This window comes from Chiroxiphia lanceolata, chromosome Z (genome assembly GCF_009829145.1).
Source record: "Chiroxiphia lanceolata isolate bChiLan1 chromosome Z, bChiLan1.pri, whole genome shotgun sequence".
In the NCBI taxonomy this organism is placed as follows: Eukaryota; Metazoa; Chordata; class Aves; order Passeriformes; family Pipridae; genus Chiroxiphia; species Chiroxiphia lanceolata.
The window spans coordinates 33,073,636-33,094,436 of record NC_045671.1 but is presented as its reverse complement, the minus strand read 5'-3'; the positions used below and the strand labels follow the sequence as shown (position 1 = coordinate 33,094,436).

Genomic DNA, 20,801 nt, shown 5'->3' with positions numbered 1-20,801 from the left:
TTTCTACCCACTTTCAGCAAAATGAACTGAACTTAAATTCTTATATTAAAGCAACAGTTAAGAGTTCTACAGTGCAAGAACTCCTACAGTATTCCTTTGAAGTCCCAAAGTTCCTGTCATAACGAGTAAACAGAAGCAAAAAGAAAGGGAGAAAAAAAGTAAAGGGGGGTACATGCCCCTGAAGCTGCAAGGAGTAAAGCTGCCACCACTTAAAGCCTTTAAGTCTTACTTGAAGTAACATCCCTCTCTTAGAAAAGTCCTTTACCTCTGCCAGAGGTAGCCCAGACTGGTGCTTCTCAAAATGCCAGTGCATGCCGAAGACGTAAAATGCAGTCATCAAGATTCATTATGCCCTGCTGCTGGTACCAGAAGACCTGCCTTATCCCTTCCATCCATTCTAGGGTGAGTCTCAGCCTGAGCTTCCCAGGAAACACCCACTGTTTTGTCCACACAAAACTCAGGATATCCTGACATCAAAAGCATCAAGTCAGAAATGTCACCTGCAATCAATGACCTACATAAAACAAATAAATCTGCTAATACTAATACTAATCAAAACCAGCTCTTTCTTAGTACCTTATTATCTTAATACAAACTTAATTTGATAGCGATTTTGCAGCCACCCCCCAACTCCTCAGCTAAAGTGGGAATGGGCAGCAGAACTCCCAAAGAAGAGCCTAATGAGAAAGAGGACGAACACTTTGTGCTATTGGACCAGAAAGCAAAAAGGATCATGTGTCAAAAATGAAATCACTGGAAACAGGCTACTCAGGTGAAGACACTTAAGAAGTAAAAAAAAAAAGTCTTTAAACTACAAATCGAATAAAGGACTTCTTATAATACTGTAGTGGGTTGACCCTGGCCAAATACCAGGTACCCACTAAAGCCGCTCTTCTCACTCTCTCTCTGGAGCTGAAGAGAGAAGAGAGAAAATAAAACAGCTAAGAATTCATGAGTAGAGATAAGAGCTGGGAGAGGTCAGTGACTGATTACCTTCATGGGCAAAAAAAGACCCAAAGCAGGGATACTACTTATATTTATTACTAACAGGATGAGAGCCAAAGAGTGAGAAATAAAACAGTCTTAAAAACACCTTCCCCCCACCTCTCCTTCCTTTCACGTTCTCCCTCCTCCTCCCCAGCAGTGCAGGAGGACAGGGAATGGGGGTTACAGTCAGTTGTTGTTTCTGCCGCTGCTCAGGGAGAGAAGTCTTTCCCTTGCTCCTGTGTGGTCCCTCCCACAGAAGACAGTCCTTGATGGACCTTTCCAATGTGAGCCCATCCCTCGGGCAGCAGTTCTTCCCAAACTGCTGTCCCGTGGGTTACTCCTCCATGGGGTGCAGTCCTTCATAAATGAGTTGTACCGATGTGGGTCCCCCACAGGGGCCACAAGTCCTACCCAGAAAAACCTGTTCAAGTATGGGCTTCCCTCTCCATGGGCCGCAGGTCTCTGGCAGGACCCCACTCCATCCTGGGCCTCCCACGGGGTCACAGCCTTCTTCTTCATGCATCCACCTGCTCCAGCATGGGTTCCTCCATGGGCTGCAGGTGGGTCTCTGCACCTTGATGGTCCTTCATGGGTTGCAGGGGATGTCAGAGACTGAAATGTTTGATGATTTATGCATTCTAGGAGACTTTTGCAGGCTTTTGACTTTTGATGGGCAACTGGGCCCATCCCCCCTCCTCCAGCACAGAACATGTCAAGCCCTGAAAAGGCGGGAAGAGCCGAGGTTGCAGGCTTTTGACTGTTACATTGTACCTCTGATGGCCCATAGGAGCCCATCCCCCCCCCCCCCCCCCACCGCCTGTCGGGAAAAGGGCGGGAACCAGGCCAGACACAGCAGCTCTTGCGCAGGGCCCAGGGAGAGGTTGGGGGCTCGAGGTACGGCCCGTGACACTGACCATGGATATAATAATTCATAACTTCTTGGAGTGTGGGGGCTTCCCTCCTTCACCCCCGGCGGATCAAGGCCACCACTTCAACTGACAGACATGGAAGCTGCAACTATCAAGTTTCATCGCTGGACCCCGTGGGTGGTGACTATAGACATCTGTCCACTCTCAGCTTTTCTTTCCCTTACTCTCCCTTGCTCTTATCCTGCCTTTCTCTCCCCTATGCATTTTTCTTCCCCCCCCCCCAAAGGTTATCTCTGTGTCACATTGTTGTATGACAGCACCCAAACTGCTAGCATGCCTGTTGATACAGAATTGTTAAAATAAACCTTGCCAGTATATGTTTTCAGACACCGATTATTTAGTGTCATTTCACTTTAATCCACCCCAAGAGAATTATTGATAAAAACTTGAGTTACCCCCTCTCCCCTTTTCCTGGAGTGGGTCATAACAGGGGCACAGCTGCTCCACCATGGTCTTCACCATGGGCCACAGGGGCCACAGCTCTGGTGCCTGGAGCACCTCCTCCCCCTCTTTCTGCACCAACCTTAGTGTCTACATTGTTATTCCCATGTTCTTACTCCGCTCTTCCCTGACCGAAGTTTCTTCTGCAGAACAATCTTTCATTCTTAAATATGTTATGACAGAGGCGTTACTACTACTACAAATTGGCTCGGCCTTGTGGTGGTTTCGCAGCTCCCAAAAAATCCAATTTCCAAGCTTCCCCACAATTTGCCTCAATGTGAAAGAGAAGTTTTTGGAGAGGCACAACTCAGCATGGGGAATTATATCAAAATTTATTACTAACAGAATAAAAACTATAGAAACTAAAAAGCAAATAAATACACAGTATTAATACAATTTCTACCACCCTTGGGGTCCACCCACATCAATCCAGGAGAAGAACCCTCCAGGATGACAGCTAAAGTCTCTCTCTCATTGGGATATCAGGGAAGGGGTCTTCTCCACCCCTATCATCTGTTTGGCCTCTGTTGAATTCTCCTCCTGAGCTGCAAGGGAACACTTGCATCAGGTCTTCATCACGATATACACAGAGTCAGCTTCTGAGTACTTTCCCCCTGGTTCGTGAAGGTTCCTCCCAGGGAGTAAGATTCAGGGACTTCTCCACTTCCTCCCCAGGTTGCAGGGTTTCTGGGTTTTTGCTCAGTCTTTATATCCCAAATAGTTTTCGCCAAAGTCCTTACCCAGAAACAGCCTGTTTGGTTTGGCTTCTCTCTATCTCAGCTGCAGCACCAGCTTGACTTGCCACGTAGCAGGGGGAGCATCCCCCCGCATTCCTCGTCCTTCAGTTTCGGTTTCGGTTTCGGTTTGTCCTCGTCCAAACCTGACGCAGGGCACCTCTGAGCCCCTCGGCCTGTCTCCGTGTTTTAGTCTCAGCTCCAGGTCGCCTCCTGCCCTGCCATTGTGGAGGAGGTGGCAGCGAGACTGCTTGAAGTTTTCTCTCTCCTCTGCCTGGAATTCTTCCAGCCCTGCTTCACAATCATTACTCCCTCTACTCGCAATGGGGGAAACGGCAAGGAAACCGCCCTGGCCCTGGCCAAACCAAGGCCGTGGAGGGCTGGGGCCCCCCAGGTTCGGGGGCCCCCCTGGTCACTCCTCGTGGCTCCGATTCTCTCTGCCAACAACTTCCTTTCTGGCTGTTGTAATATGCTAATTTCGCAGGGGCAAAACACAGCTCCGATCGGCCCTGCATCGGAAACTCACCTGGGACCAACCACTTCCAGCTCCGGGGGGAGGGGGGGGGGGGGTGAGTGAAACCACCACACCCCTACATGAATTCTTGCCAAGCCACACATTCTCCTTCTTTGAGTAATGCTGGACGATCCTTTGATCGTCACTGAGGTTAAATATATATTTCACACAGTACTAAAATGCTATCTGTAGTGAACCAGGAAGAAATGCTCTCAGCACTTACCTAGATGTGTAACAGCAAGAGACAAGGTCAGTGACCTCACCTCTTTATAAAAAAAAAAAGTATTTCAAAGCTTCAACCCATGTAAATACCTGGGTTGTAAGATTTCATTTGCATAATGTTCTGTATCTTTGTTGCATTCTATCCAAGGAAACAGCCGGATTACAGCTCGGATGGGGAACTGCTTGGAAATCTCTGGCTTTTGAAGGAAGGTAGGTCAGAACAAATTCACAGCTAGTTGAATTATTAGTAATTACTGTCAATCAAAATGTTAACATGCAAGATATTTCTAACTAGCTGTTGAAACTTTTCCAGAGTGAATGTCTTGGAAACATTGTAAGCAAAATATTCTGACACATCCAGTTTTCAGTGCACCAAAAAAAAAATGTTCTATGTATGTAGACAAAGAGTTGTGCATCATTTTAAATGGTACTGTATGACCAAAGTACATCTACTCTTCCAGAATAACTCTATGTTATGGCCACAAGCCAGGGGAGGGAGCTATAGCAATGAATATTCATACCATATTATGTCATTTGAGGGGACTACTCTGCCCACCTGGCCTGGGAAGTTGGACAGAGGGGTTTTGCTGCAAGCTGGAACTGCTCCAGGGACTCAGTCACTGCTGGCAACCGTTTCTTTGCCGCTGGAACAGTAGCAAAGCTGGGATCTGTCGCATTGCCGCCAGAAACCATTTCTACTACAGGGAATAGCAGCAGAAGCCAGGAGCCACTGACTTGCCATACTGTGCTGGGATCAAAGCAGGCCGGGGATCATCCCCACCCCAGCCACCGCAGTTCCTGACGTTTGGATCCTCTGGTGCTGCTGACAGGGTGAGAGCTCCTGCATCCAAATGCCATCGAGCTGGCATCTCAGCAGAGAAGCCCCTGGCTTGAATGAACTAGCTCTCCAGGTATTTTTTCCATTGTGTTCTGTCTGGTCCAGTGTGGAAGCTCCTGCTATTTTCTTTCTTGTTTTGTCCTGGGGGTTGGAGGGAGGAAGAAACTAGAAGCGTTTCTCTCTCTGTGTTGTTGATTTGAACCGTTCTGCTGGTATTGTTGTTTTGCTAGGAAACTGTTGTTAGGAAACTTATTTTTTCACTTATAACCTCCTCACATATTTTGTCTCTCTGTATTGGGGAAGGGGGGCAAATGAAAGGGGAGTGAGTTCATTTTATTGGGGTTCATGCCCCAATTTTTGTCTTTAAACCAAGACACAGTACCATACTGAAGAAAGGGTCCGGAGACAAGGTAGAGGTACAAGTGGAATACTTTATTGAGGTGTCCAGCGGTTTTATGGGTTTAGGCAGGGAAGGGGCTAGAACACAGGGTGGAGCATGAGACAGACAAACAGGGGAACAAATTGGGGTAGGGACACCGGCAAAGGGGGAGGAACGTGGGAGGAACCGGGGAAGGAAAGGGCGAATGGTAACTGTCTCTTTTCTGCAGCTTCTTCAGCCTATCACAGAGGGAAGCAGGGAGGCAGGGAGCAGGCAAACTCATGACAAGCCCGGGCGCGCCCAGGCTGTGCACTGTGTAGTGTGGGTACAATGCGATATACATATCTGAAACCACATAATAACATTAAAGTCCACATAATAACTGTAAGGTCCATATAATGAAGTCCTGTCAAATGCTGTATGTTTTTCTCCATGCCTGGAACCTCTCCCATCCTGAATCTTGTTCCTTCACAGTAAATAGCTTGTCTTCCCCTTGTCCTGTCTGTATCCCATGTACATGCAATAAAAGGACTTCTGCCACCAGACTAGCCACCCAACCAGCCTCCAGAAGGACCACACAAAACAGAAAAACCTGCCTACCTGACATACTTACCAAATTAATGGAAGTTCTGCTCTCACAGAAGTTAAAAGATGAAGAGAGACACGAGAGCTGTTTACCACATCTGAGATGCTGAGTGCAACTGCTGCCATGATTAACTGCAGGCTGTTCCACATGGTCAAATCAAAAGGATGCCTACAGAACTGTTCAAAATACTGCTAAAACACCATATTCTCAGGCAAACAATGCGGAAGGAAAAGCAGCTGCAATGAGCATCAGACATCTTGAGGTGAACCCTTGTACATTGTCTCCCCTGCTCCCTGGAGGGCAGCAGCTCCCTTCTATTGGGTATGCAACTGTAAGCTGAACAGTACCAGCCCACTGCCCCAGGCTTCCACAGTCTCAGAATTAACTTGGGAATTTTTGGTTCCTTTTTACTTGCAAGAAAAAGTAATAGGCCTCTGATGGGATCAAGAGAGTATTTCCCATGGAAAAACCCCTGGCACAGGAACCCTCGATCTGAGTGTCTCCACACATCAAGGGGGGCACTGGCACAGGAGCTCACACACGTGAGTGTGTACATTCTGTACTCTGGGTAATCACTTCATGCTCACACTTTGCTCGTAAAGAGGCCAGGATTTATTTTTTCAGTCTCTGAAAAAGGAATAAACAAAAAAGTCCAAATCTCCTTCTGGGTAGTTTTTAATTTACTCTTTCTTTTTGCCCTAAATCATCCATTACTTAAAAGAAACAGGGGAAAACACCTTGATGGGGATAGAAGAGGAAATCTCACCAAGATCCTCTTGCAGTTTTCCAATGCTTAATCTGCTCCTGTGAACACAAACAAAGGAAAGAGCAACAGGTGGCTGATTTTTCTTTACCCTGAAGGAAAACACCTGATATACAGCTAGCTCAGTTCCCAGGGACATAAGTAAAATCTGCTGTTAGTCCTTTTCAGTGTTGCATTCCTTTTCATCTTCTCTTATTCTTAACAGCTCAGTCTTGCAAGACAGGCTCATTACTAAGGTAAAAGAAAACAGAAAAATTGTAGCATCTTTTTCTTTTGCACATGAAAGCAAAGGTTCATTGATAAATAACCTCTCCCCTCCTCCTAACCATAACCATGACCTCATATGGCTAATGCACAAGTAATAGGACAAAGTGTCACACTGAACTCTGTCATCTTGAAAACACAGTGTCTGTAGTCTGTGTTGTACAGACTGCACCCTCTGACATCAACATCTCCACACACTGAGCGGTCTCTGAAGGATAAGAACACTGCCTCATGCTGTCCTCATGGTCCCAAAGGATTCCTACTGCCCTGAAGCAAACCATATAGCTGTGCTGTATATATGCAGCCTCTTAAAACTTACAATAGAGAGTACACTGCTTCTCGCCTGTAACAACACAGGGAAGAATCAACAGTCATCTCAGGACATTAGGAGCTAAGCAGCCATTCCTAAACCTGGACTGGAAGTTATATCCCAGGAGAAATGTGCCAAACGTGAGCTCATTTTTTCTCCTAGAAGGGCAGCAGCCAGCTGGAGGGACGGGAGAGGGGGTTGCTGGCAGAGGATGGAGCTGACACCATATCACTTCAACGCTGTGCATGCTGAGTTCCCTATAACAGATCAGTCCTATCTCTCACTTCAGTTACCCATATGAAAATACACACCAGGAGAGCCATGTGAATACAAGAGCTTTCTTTTTTGCTCTCACAGGCTCAAGTTACAACACCTTGTTATATTTAAATCCTGCTGTGTTGGTGTAAACACCAGGCATGGGTGATCCAATACAGAGCAGGTCCAAGCTGGCTCAGCCTCAGACTTGTCGCTTAATTGACTCAGAAGGGTTTTCAAAGCTAGCACTGGTTTGGATGCACAATGGGTGAAATCACTTCAGAATTCGGAACCTACCCAATAGCATGGGTTCAAAAGCACATATTGCACTCAAGGACTTCGGGTTTGTGTTCCACGTAGCAAAAACTGCAGGCAGAGAAAATCCTACAACGCTCACAGAAAGGAGATGAGAGAAAAGTAAAATTGTTATCTCTGACAAGGCCTATTGCATGCCAAGTGTTTTCTCAGTAGTAAGAAATGAAAGGTGTGTGCTGGCTGGGCACTGTGCATCAGCTTTAAGTTAAAAATGGCTAACATATGTCTGACACTGCAAGATCCACTGCCTCTCCCAAAGAGGCAGGGTACTACACTGAAGAAATTTTTATTAACCATTTTCCTTTGCTTTAGTAAACTGACCTTAAGCTTCAGATATTTACCCAGCCTAACCCTCTGTACAGGTCACAATGTTCAACAGCGAGTTACCTAATGTACACCAAACCCCATGTGGTCTGGCTTTAGAAACTCTAATTCCGAAAATCTGAGCTAGAAGACGTTGCATCAGCATAGATTTTAATGGGCTCCTCAGCCCTACGATGGCTCACACTCATCTGGAGCAGATCAGAGCATTAAGGCAAGGTGACATAGGTTGCAACAGAAAGATGATACTCTGGTCAAGAGGCATTTCAGACAAGGGAGAAGAACTTTCCAAAGAGTTGTGTAACTTCAGGTAACATCCGCAATTATGAGGTTTATTCAAAACAAATGAAACCTCCTATTCTTCTGATGGTCTGCCATCTCCCTCAGTTACCTCATGGCGATGTGCATGTATTTGTTTTATCAACAAGGGGCCATATAAAGGGTTGAAGCATTAAGCCTTGCTGGAGGCAGGAAAACTGAAAGGGAAATATTTATGTAAAAAATAGGGGGTAAAGAGAGAGAGCAAGGGAAGAGAGAAAGAGAGAAAGGCAGGGGGGGAGGAAGGGGAAAAGGAGGAGGAAGGGAGGGAGGAAGGAAACCATTGAGCAAGCTCAAGATTCCGTATCATAACCAAAAATAAAGAGAAGACAGAAGAGAAAAAAAGCTCATTAGACCCTAGGAAGTAGCTATAAATCTCAGAGTTTATCTAACGTATTTATTTCTCCCTTTATCACCAAATAATTGATCTCAAATTAATAAATATGTTTCTTTAAAGGAGTATACACTTAGTTGTTGAGAATTTGCAGTCCCAAGGTGAAGGAGTGTTTTAAAAGTACCAGATTTTTTTTTTCTCCATTAGTTTAAATTAAACTGAAGTGTTTAGGAAGGACAAAAATTGCTGCTACTCTCATGCTGCTCTCTATCACATATGATGAAAATATTTATGTTTCCTTGCTCTCACCAAATAAAAGAAATTACACATCCACACTTTGAACCAGTATGCTACATAGAAAGGATATGCATTCCTCTCTAAGTCAGTCTTCAGCTCTGGTAAGGGGATAATGCCCTCCCTCTTGACAGGTGCTCACGAGCACCGATGAGCCATCAGAGAATGACAAGATTGCTAAAGCTTGGATTGGCAGAATCTTACAATTAAAACTAAGGCAGCTAAAGTTTTTAGTTTCAGAGATTTCTATTAAAGCACTTGCCTCTGCCCTTCAGCTAATTCAGACCTTCTGTCTTTTAAACATGGCTGGACCTTTAAGGAATATATTTGCCATACCACAGTAATGGCAAATACTACTTTAAAAGTTATAGGAACTATGAAAATGTCATACCCAAAAAATATTTACAATAAGAAGAGGCAGCCCTGGGCTTGTTAAGAGCAGTTTTGTTTGCCCTAAACAACTTAAATACAAGATTTCAATAAAACAGTAAGCAAATAAATAAATAAATAAATAAATCACCAATCTTATGTCAGCACCAAAACAGTAGACCTCATTGCTTCCTTTATTTCCTTTCATATCTGTGTCTATTGATACAGTGCAGAACCTGAACAATACACTGGCAAACTTCAAGCAGGGACTAAGATTATATCCAAAAAAGCTGGAAGGGGAAATTTGACACCCGCACATTATATTCACACGGAAACATGGAATCTCAGCTAATATTGTGCTTATGAACTATCGTATTTTTATTATGAGTTAGTAGTCTGAGAATGGTGTGTGCCATTTCCAAAAAGGACAAAATCTTTAAAGGCTCATGACACTATCCAACTGAGAGAGAAGCTTCAAAAGACAAAGATAAGATACTGCATAAAATCTTGATAGACAAATGAAACCTTTAAGAATAACCTTTAAAACCATGATACCAACCTTTAAATCTTTCTAATATCTATAATCCCCAATAGAGGACCCTCTTCCTTTGTCCCTTTTGCCAAAGGAAAAATTTGAGCTAATTAGAAAAATAGGTCTGAACATGTAGTATGCAAGATAGAAAAACTCAGATCGATGATGAAATGTTCTACATTTCCTGAGATAGAAGGATATCTAAATGATCAGATTGTACTAAGCTTTGACTATTATTGGTCTGTGTTCAACACTAGATAGGGTTAAGGACCTAGAGAAGATTTTCTCACTCCATGAAATGTACAGCTTTTGCTTACTTGCCCCATTTTGCCTGAACATGCATGTAAGAGTCAGAAAATGTTATAAGACCTTGAATATGCAAAGCTGGGCAGCCATCTGTTATGACAAGCCTAATGTTCATAAGCTGATATGAGAAGATAGAGAAGCCAACAGCAAAACCTAGGCTAATTCCTGTACACGAGTTAGAATTAGTCATGGTTCATACCATAGTACCATATTCTGATGACATTAAACATTTCCTGTCAATTTTTTATTAGTTGTTGTCCACCAGATGAGAAGACTTATTTAATAACTGTCCTTGGTTTGAGCTGGGAAAAGTAATTTCTTTTTCCTTTTCCTGCTCCCTATCATGATACCATAGCATCTGGTGGTTGGTGTGTTCTCACTGTTTTTTTCACTACCTTCAGCTTTCAGACTGTGTATATAAGGATGATCTTACTATTCTTCTTTCCTTCCTCATACAAGAGAACACAAACTGCAATTTCTCATTTTTCCCCCATATAATTGTTTCCCATACAGTTCTGAGTTTTACTACAAGCTGAAGAAAATAGCTAAAAAAGCAATAAAAACAATGCTGCTGCCTGCAGATCTGACAATACAACATTGTAACAGAAACCATGAGGTTGTATTTGGATGACTAACAACACAGCTAAAAGGGATTCAGTTTTTATTTGCTTCAGTGAAAACTCAGTCATGCGGAGATTGACAGTCGTCTCCTTAAGAATTATTTGTCTGGTCATGTGGCCCAGTCAGGTTTGACATTAACTTGTGAACCTTCTAAGCATTGAAGTTTGTCCTGATGACAAATCCACGAACAGAGATGACCATATACCAATCCTCAGTCTCTCCACAGTGTTCAGTTTCATACCTTTTTTTATTATTCTTTCACAGGCCTATGAATCTATCAAAGTCATTAAAAGAACACATTAAACTTAATGACACCGCTGAAGCAAACCAGTAGCTCAACGGCCTACATTAAGTACTGACTTAAAAAACTATTCACTAAAATCCAAAACCATTCACGGAAATCTAAAAAAAAATTCCAACACACAACCTTAGTTCATCTCACACAAGTCTCTGCACTTGGTAGAAAAAGAGTAAACGACTTATATACTTCAAAAACCAAAAATTTGAAGGAAGAGGTCAATAAAATAGGTCCGAACACAGAATTCTAGAGTAATACAGGAAGAAATTTTGATCATACATACTTAGTAGCATCTAGTCCTTCACATAAGAAATTGTTTTGGTTTATAGACATGACAAATTCGAAGTACAGCAGCACTGGTCACAAACCACAATGGTGAGAAATTGTGCACTTTGTAGCATGAATAAATTTCAGCTTTGTATTTCAGTGCATCCTTACCCAACTGATGTGATTAAATGGCAGTCTGTACATATGCATGATTGTGCATGAAAATATATGTGTGTACTTTGGACCTCATACTGGGAAAAAACCTCTCAATAAAATTGTAGAAATGAGAAGCAGACTACAACAGTAGGTAGACCTATCCACATATGAAAGGAAAAACTGTGAAGCTTTGTACAGTCAGATGTAAACAAGAAACATTATATTCCTTTCACTGGCTAATTGTGCTTGTAGTCATCCAAGACAGACCTAGATAGATAATACAGAAGTGTAATGTCAAAGAACCTGGAAGAAATGGACTATTGTATTTGGCTATTTTCCACGTATAAATTAGCACAGCAAAAGAAAGAAATCCAGCAGAAAGACACAAGCACTTTATTACAGTTACCAGTGTTACTCCTTTAAGTATCATAAGAGCAACAAAGAGAGCTAAAAAAACCTGCTGAAAAGATGCAAATAACAAATGCAAATAACAAATGCATGTGTGATGAAATGCCCTTCTAACATCACATGATTTAACTTAAAGTTCAGTTGAACATATGGCTGATTATGGTTTTGGTCACATTTCCTTTGAGTTAGACAACTGTGACTTCCTTGTATTAAGCTTTTATTTATAAACTAATAGAAAGGAAAATCTTTTGAACAGAATGCCTGCTTTTGTTTGTTGCTCTTAAAAGTGGAAGGCTAATATCTCCTTAGCTTGCAAAAGTTCACAAAGCAATAAGCAAAATTCTCCACATACCTGGTCTTTCTCTGGAAAGACAGAAACTTCATGAGAAACTTCAAAGCTACTTTCAGTCTGATACTACTTTTTTAAAACAGGCATCATAGTGTTATGGTTCAGATTCTCAAAATGCCATGGAAATACCTAACCCACATTTATGCCAGGGAAACTGGATGTCTGAGTATGGTGCAAGTTCTAGTGCAGTTAATAACATAAACCATTGACCCTCATTGACCTTACTCAAGCACCACTCTACTGAAAATGAATACAATTTCTTCTGCAGAAGTTTAAGAACCCAGATGGAGTAGTGAGCTACACTCCCTACTACACCACTCCAGGCAGCTGCTGGTGCGAGAAACAGGAGAGGTTACTGATGTTGCTGCCCACGGATTTGTCACAGCTTGTGAGGCTGCTAAAGCTTGATTGCCTTAGCATCACATGTGCATGGGCTGTGCATGTGCCCAGGCTATGCAACCTCCTTCCTCAGGCAAGGATGCTGAACAAAGACTTTAGCTGCTACTTTGCTCTACAGTCTCTTAATGAAAATTTAGGAACATGTGATAAATTGTTGCAGGGCCAATCCTATAAGCATTTACTGCACAGCCTTATTACAACTGTGAACTGCTGCTGATGTAAGTAGAGTGCTCCATAATTAGAAGCTGCCGGTGTTGGTTATTGTGAGCAAGATGGGGGTTTTATTGAGATTCAAGGTGATACACATTAATCCAAATGCTGACTGTCAGATTTCAAACTTGACAAAAACTAACATCTACGATGCTAATATCCAGGTCACAGGCCTGATCCAATGCTTCCTTTTTTCTCAAAAACATCTATGACCTTTCTGTCCTGCCTTCTGTGAACTCATGCTGCAATAAACTACAGTAGGAACAAGTATACCAAGTATCCTACAGTTTATCTTCAGCCAAGCTGTAAGTCAAATACTTGCATGTTTACCTAATCTCCTGCTGAAAGCAAATGATAGATTTTCCTGACTATGGAAGAGAAAAAGAATGGTCTGATTCAAAAAAGAAAAGTTAAGCTTGCTTCACATCACTGTTCTTAAGGCACAAAGAGATCTGGTGGGAGATGGTGGCAAATCTCTTGAGGCAGGGTAAGTCATACAAATACAAACTAGTATAGTGTGGAATATAATGCATAATAGTGGGCAACAGAACGTATTTTTTTTTTTGTGAATCGGGGGCTGAGAACTTAATTCACAAGTAGCAAAGTGATGTACAAATATTATGAGTATGAGCTTAACATAGGGCAAAATCCTATAGTCTTTACACAGTCTTGTTGAGTCATATCTCCTGTTCCTAAGTTAGTCCTGCAAGATTGGCTCATAATATATTACAGTCATCAGGTTATAAATGTCTCATTTTCATAAACAAAAGAGAATCTATGCTGACTTAATGTAGTTTTGTGTGAATTCAGTATTTTAAATGGAAAATAGACCTTTAAACAAAATAAGACTTTCATATCAGTCCAGATAGCACTATTATTTCTAGTGATCAATTACTATTTAGTGATTCTATACTAAAAAACTTGTTTGTTTTTTGCAATACAATAATTTTTAATAAGCATTTTGAATAGGATTATCCTACTGTTTAGGTTCCCAAGTGGCTACTACAATTCATGTTAAGATCAGTTTACAATGAATTGTTTTATACATATACATAAGAAGATGCAAGCTGCTATAAAGTTCATATATTTCTTAACAGTTATTTGCTAACTGAACAACTACACTCAGTCAAATTTTCAGAAAAAGGCAACATATGTATTCCAAGATGACTATGGCATCAAGACTCTGTGCATAATTATATCCTTACTGCAGATTTCCTGATTGCAAACATACCACTCATAAAAATGAGTCAAAACGGAACACAGAATGTCAATCAAACAGCATAGCTACAGCACTCCGCTGCAGAGCATCCTATCAGGATAAACAGGAGAAGTATGCAAGCAAATAATACAGTAATGATCAAGTTTACTGCCCCAAAGTATACCAGGTATCGCATAACATATCTTTCAAAAGTTTGTTATGCCAGGGAAACTGGCACAAGTTCTAGTGCAGTTAATAACATAAACTATTGACCCTCACTGACATTGCTCAAGCACCACTCTACTGAAAACGAATACAATTTCTTCTGCAGAAGGTTAAGAACTCAGATGGAGTAGTGAGCTACACTCCCTACTACACTCTGTAATGACTTAACAGCACTAATGAGAGCTCATTTAAGCTGGCTTCAGGAAAAGGTTCAGCACATGCTGTACCTGTTTTTTCTGCATGTGCAAAACTGAAAAATACCTTTTTCTCCCCCCCCCTTTTTTTTTCTCCAGCGTGATACAGTCTGACTCAAAGAGGGGAGAAACAGCTCCTCTCTAAACCCCAAGCAATTAAATCACCATCCACAGGTCACTGCTCTCTAAGTTTAGAAAAGTGATGCCAACATCAACTTCTCAGTTCTATCTGCAGCAAGCCACAATATCGAGGCTCCAAGTCTGCAGTATTTTAGAGAGGGTAAGATTTACGTGACTAGTTCAAAACAAACTCTTTCCAACTGCAATCTTAAGAGATTAAAAACATACCCACCCGCATATATACACACAGATACAATATTAGCTACAGGCAGTACATATCTGCAGAAAACAAAGAGCATTTACCAGGATAAGGGAGGCTAGAAGCAGCGTGCCAGCGGTTGTCCAGCGGCAGCACTCCATTGTCGGATCCGTGCCGGACTTGGGTCGGACACGCGCAAACTGCAGAGCGCTCGGCTGCCTGCTGTCACACCCAGCGCTGGTGCAAACCTTCAGCCCTCCTTCTCCGCCTCCATCAGCCCCGCTCGCATTTCCTAACCCAGGCGTGGGTGGGTGACTTGGGGTAAGCTGCGGGGAAGCGCTTTCTGAGCCGACGATCAGCCAATCGCCCTCCTACTATTCAGACATGCAGCACAACAAAGCCAAGGAGTCTGGGGAACGCGTAACAGCTGAAGACAGAGGAGAAGGAGAAAGAGAGGAGGAGGAGGAGAAGGGGGAGAAGGAGGAGGAGGAAAAGGAGGAGGAGAAGGAGAAGGAGAAGGAGAGAGGCAGCATGGCACAGCTGAACGGAGTGCTCTCCTTTCAGCTCCTGGAGTTCCCCTTTACCACTTGCCGTGAGCTGTTCACGCTTATTGCTAGGTCAGTAGCTCTCCTCCTGAGCATGCATTGTTGCAGACAGGAGGAAAACATAATCTGTGTCGATACATAATGTATGCCATAAAAGGCAACAATCGGAAAATGCTGAAATCCTCCAGGGAGAATGCACATTTTACTAAAGCCTTGTATTTACAGAAAAGTGCTCTCTTTTACAACATAATACACCAACAATAAAGAGGTCTGACTCTGCCCTAAAACTGTAAAGCAGGAATGTTTTTAATAGGACTGAGCGACAGTCTTTGTCACTACCTTCTTGGAGAAAACTTAAAACCTAACCTATTCTGCATTAGAAGGAAAGTGAGCCTGTTGGAGGAAGAACTTTGCACAGAAAGGCAAAGATTCACACACCTCATAAAAGATGGGAACTCTGCTTTTTAAGTATTAAGATAGAAGTTGCAAGTAACCCTAACCCTGTTCAAAATTAATTTAGTTTGCAGGCAATGCCCCTGTCCCACTGTCTTTCCCCCCCCCCCCCCTTGTCTGTTTCTTTTATTTTCTGAAGCACTGGATCCAAGAACTTTCTAAATGCAGTAGGCATTCTCACACATGAGGCTGAGCTGGATGCTGAATCTGAAGAGTGACTGAAGTCAGAAGCTAGCAGAGGAAAGGTGAACTCTGCCAAAGGCCAGGACTGTGGACAGAAAAGAAGGAGCAAGGGTAGAGCACAGATCATTTAAGAGAACTGCACATAAGCAGAAATTAAAACCAGCCTGGAGGAAAAGCTGGACGAACGGATAGAGAGTGATACAGAGTTTGCAAAAGGGAAGGAACTAAGGGGAAAAAATAAAGAGTAACAGATGTTGAGAAGTCAGATGGGAGGACAGAAAAAGTCTGGCCTGGCATAATAGGAACTGGAACATAAATGCTGAAGACACCTGAAGGCCAAAATAGAAAGGAGATAAACTAAATAGAGATAGTCTTTAGGAAATGAGGCTGAAGCAAGGCATTTCAAACAAGAAATGAAAGTAATTAGGAACAGTGGGAGAAACAGATTTCAGCTTGCACTGCCCAACAGTAGTTTTGTTGGGTACCTTTGGACTTGTCAGGCAAGGTTTTTAAGATGAGGCTGGACGTGGCACTTAGTGCCATGGTCTAGCAACTGTGGTGGTAATGGATCAAGGGTTGGACCTGATGATCTCAGAGGTCCTTTCCAACCTGTCTGATTCTATGATTCTATGATTCTATGAAACAGGGCCAGAAAGACTGAAAAGGCTCAGTAAGAAGGGGTTATGATGGAAAACACACTAGCTGGACTGAACATAGCAGGAATGAGAAAAGGTCTAAAATGAGTTTTAAGAGTCCTCTCCCACCAGGGAGTCTGCTTATATTGCCCTTGAAAACTCAGGAAACTAAACATATAAATCTGCTGGAAGTCTAGTGTACCTTTTATAAATAATATCATTACTCCACCCTCACCCCCAACACAAAGCTCCCATGTCCTTTGCTTCACCAGCAGTGTCAGCACACAACTGAGAATTGCACAAAAGGATTTTTTCCATACATTTCCTCACCACTCTTGTATGTTTTCCACCTTACTCCGTTCCTTTTCTACAAGAAGACTAACATCACTGGAGAAGTGTTTACAGGTAGTTACTGGAATTCCTGTACATGAAATTCTCAAGGCACACTTTCTAAGGTAAACAGCAAGGTTTGTAATATTAAATAGATGAATCATGCTGAAATTATGATTACATGACTTACAATGGATGGAACAACTGAAAAAGACACTTTCATAACCATGTGCTTGGGTTTTTTTGTTGTGGTTTGTGGTTTTTTTTTTCTCTTAGTCCAACTTTAAACTGGAGATGTTGCACTAACACTACATATGCCCATTTCTGAATGCCTCATTTTGGGCACTTCTTGTTCAACTTTGGAAAATACAGATTTTTTTAAAAGGAAGTTTTGGATATTCTTGTTATCAGTACAGAAGCCTCAATAAGCCTCAATATCATCAAAGCTGGATTAAGTGATTTATATTTGGATTCCATGTATTATTCCACTGTTCTCATCATGGACCTCCACTGCAGCTGATGGGAATTTTGCATGGAGAATGATGGCAAGAGGAGAAAGTTTATCAGTGAACAGAATCATAGAATTATTTAGATTGGATGACACCTTTAAGATCACGAAGTCCAACCATTACTTTAACACTGCCAAGTCCACCACTAAACCAAGTGCCCCATTGTGAGAGACCGGTTTGTACCTCACTGGGTTATTTATTAACTGGGTTGAATGAACCAACTGTGTTGGGGGAGGGGGCCAGGCCTCTAGAGTCAGAAGGCACATGTTGTGCAGCCAGCAGGGCAGCTGGGAAGGCACATGCACAGGGCCATGCGCCCGCCAATCCCAAAGGCCCACCTGAGAGCCCACCCACACCATACCCCCTAGAGCCTCTGACTGGCCAACTAACCCCTCACTCTGGCCAGGAGAGCACTGAGTGGTCGATGAACTGGTTGCCCTGCCTGGGAGGGGCGACCACAGGGGCACATAAAGAGAGGCGCACAGGGCCTCCATCTTTGCTTGCCTTCTCTCCTGGGACCTGACTTTGTGTGACCTCTCAGTGGTACCTGTACGAGTCTCTTTTTCTAACCACTTTCTTTATTCTTCCTTTCTTTTCTTAATCTCTTTCCTTTCTTTACTCTTTCCTTAATCTCCTGTGGGTAACTTAAAACCGATGGCTTGTATTTCACTAAGTTGTGGGTTGGTGTTTGCTGGGTGCTTTGTGCAAACTTTTCTTTGGTTGTACGTTACTCCTGTGAACCTTTTGCCAAAACACCTATTTTGTCACTACATTTAAAGAAGCTTTTTGGGAAACACATGTAGCATTTTCTCTTTAAGTGAATTTAAAGTATTAAAGAACCAGAGGCTCTGCAAGAATTTTGAATGGAAACTCTTGGGAGTCTTAAATATAAGTGAACTGCCTAGGCAGTGTGTGGCTTGACCTGGGGCTTTACACCCATCTACAAATCTTTTAAATACATCCAGGGATGGTGACTCAACCACTTCACTGGACAACTTGTTCCAATGCCTGACAGCCATCTCAGTGAAGAGATTTTTTCCTAATATCCATTCTAAACATCCCCTGGTTCAACTTGAGGTTGTTTCTTGTTCTTCTGCCCCTTGTTGCTTGGGAGCAGGGACCAACCATCCATTCACAGTTGTAGAGAGTGATGCCTCCCCTCAGCCTCCTATCCTTCAGGCTAAACAATCCCAGCTCCCACTGCTGCTCCTCACAAGACTTATTCTCCAGACACTTCACCAGCTTCATTGCTCTTTTTTTGATGCACTCAAGAATGTCAATTTCTTTCTTTCAGTGAGTTGAGTATCTTGTTGTAATGTTATGAAATTATGTGGCCTGCAATGTTCAGACATGCTGAAAAGGTGACTTAGTTCTAAAGAGCTTTGTTTATTCAAGATATGTGTTTAATCAGTAGCAGAGTAGCATGCTATTCATAATAGCATTGTAGAACATATGAAATTCACCAGGACTGATATTTTGCTCCACATTAAAAATTCAGACCAGATTCTAAAATGCAGCTGCAATTTTGTTTTCACAACGAACTCATGCAAACCCTGTAATTTTTTCATGAAACCACATAAATACCATTCTTCTAACATTTTGGCTTTCAGTTTTCTACATGTAGTTAGACATAGAAATCAAAGTGAAATTCAGGGAATAGAAACTCCTATGAATCAAGTTCAAGGGAAAGGTCTTGCATACAGCTTTAATGAGGAGTCATGCCCAATATCTGCCAATTTCTACAAAGCAGTGTTGCACCTACCTAAAGGCTCATTTGAATTATTCCTCACTGGAAAAACAAACAAACGAACACCAAAAAGAAACCCAAAATCCAACCAAAAACCCCTTTGAAATAGAAGTGTAGATTTACTGAAAAATTACTTGAAGTGCCTGAAAGTTTTCTGGAGCTGACCATCTCCATACACTGTTGTTCAGCTCCAAGGTTTTGTTCTACTGCATTTATGCCTTTCATATGGAGTTTATTTACTTGTCTTACTGAAAGTTCATTCTATATGTGGAACAGTAGTTAGGAGGCATGGGATGTGGTATTTTTTCTTTGGATGCATATATACTAAAAAATAAAGCCTGTAGTCAAAAGGAAAATATGCCCTGAACAAGGTAACATTGCCTGAATGGTGCAAAACCTTAGGCCCTGTACATCTCCACATTTTCTCTGTCATGCACGCCAAGTGAATATAAGAATTCAGAGCAATAAAAGACTTCTACCTGAAGCAGAAGTTAAAGATCAAACTTCAAGCGATGTGTTAGCCAATGTTGGATGGTGCCTACTGTGCCCAGCACTTTGTTTCACCAGTAAGACAGAGGTTGTTTTCAGCAAAATCTTAATGCTACAAATAAAGTCCTGAAACATTTAAAATCATTTGCAAAAACTGGTACTGGACATTGGTGAGTCCAGGATTGCATTCAGCATCACTTTCTGAGTATAAATATGCAAATATGTCACTTGCAAACCCCGATGTTATGAATATAAGCCCTTCACCATCTCAGAGGAGAGCACACAAATACATGCTACTCCAAGTCCTGAAAACTACCCTTTCCACTTTTTGAACTGGTTATTTGTTCCAGTTCTCCTTCACTTCTGACAGGTGTTCAATTAAGTCAGTTTACATCTGTTTGAGAGAAGCATAGCTGGTTATCAGCACTGTACTGCACCTATGGCAGATATATGAAATGGAAGTAGAAGCAAAGGAGGATGTCTGAAGCAGTATTTTAAGCTCTACAGATTTAATAATACTTAATTTGAAAAACACACATGCAAGCAGAAGAAAACTGTTAACATCAATATGCTTTATAGCAGGAAAGGGTGAACTCACCTTTGGAACTGATTTCCTTGGGGAGAATATGTTACCATTTTCACTCAGAAGCCACCTGTTTCTTCCTGGCAGTTCAACCTCTTTTTTGCCATCAGGTCTGTAGCAACCAGAATTTTTTATCTCTTTCTACTTTTTTAGTTAGTAGTTATTCTTAGATTTTTTTTCTTTTATAAGGCTGGATTGGTTTCTGGGAACCTGGAAGTTTGTGCAAGTATGGAAAGTGAGAAGTATGAGGGAGCCAGTGCTTTACAAGGAGCTTTAAACAGGATTTGCGTTTACATGTGTATGTGTGTGTGTGTCTTCAGAAGATGTGAAAGAAACTAGAATGAAAGTGATAAGGACTGTAATATTCTGAACTGTCTAGGTAAGGCTCACTCAGATGTACATGCTGAGTGATTATTAAAGCACATTCCTCAAAGGTTAAGGTGCTGATGTATACAAAACCTCTACCTAGACCTCCAACTCGAGATAAAATTCAAATGTACAATAGCAGGAACAGGACAGCTCTGAGGAGTAAGAACTTGCTGATGTATATAAAACCTCTACCTAGACCTCCAACTTGAGATAAAACTCAAATGTACAATAGCAGGAACAGGACAGCTCTGAGGAGTAAGAACATCCTCATTCACACCTAGCAGGGCAATAGATACATAGTCG

The 20,801-nt window shown here is 42.1% G+C and overlaps 1 protein-coding gene across 2 annotated transcripts in view; it reads right to left on the bottom strand.

Annotated features, from left to right (window-relative positions):
* ADAMTSL1 (ADAMTS like 1) overlaps positions 1–20,801 on the bottom strand; it is a 398,738-nt gene that overhangs the window by 193,210 nt on the left and 184,727 nt on the right. The window contains exon 1 of one of the 2 annotated variants that reach the window (XM_032676083.1): positions 14,760–15,100. The exons of the other annotated variant lie outside the window; for it this stretch is intronic. Coding sequence (XP_032531974.1) covers positions 14,760–14,816 — 57 coding nt within the window. The 5' untranslated portion in view covers positions 14,817–15,100. Of the gene's footprint in view, positions 1–14,759; positions 15,101–20,801 lie in introns of those variants that run through there. 2 annotated transcript variants of the gene reach the window in all.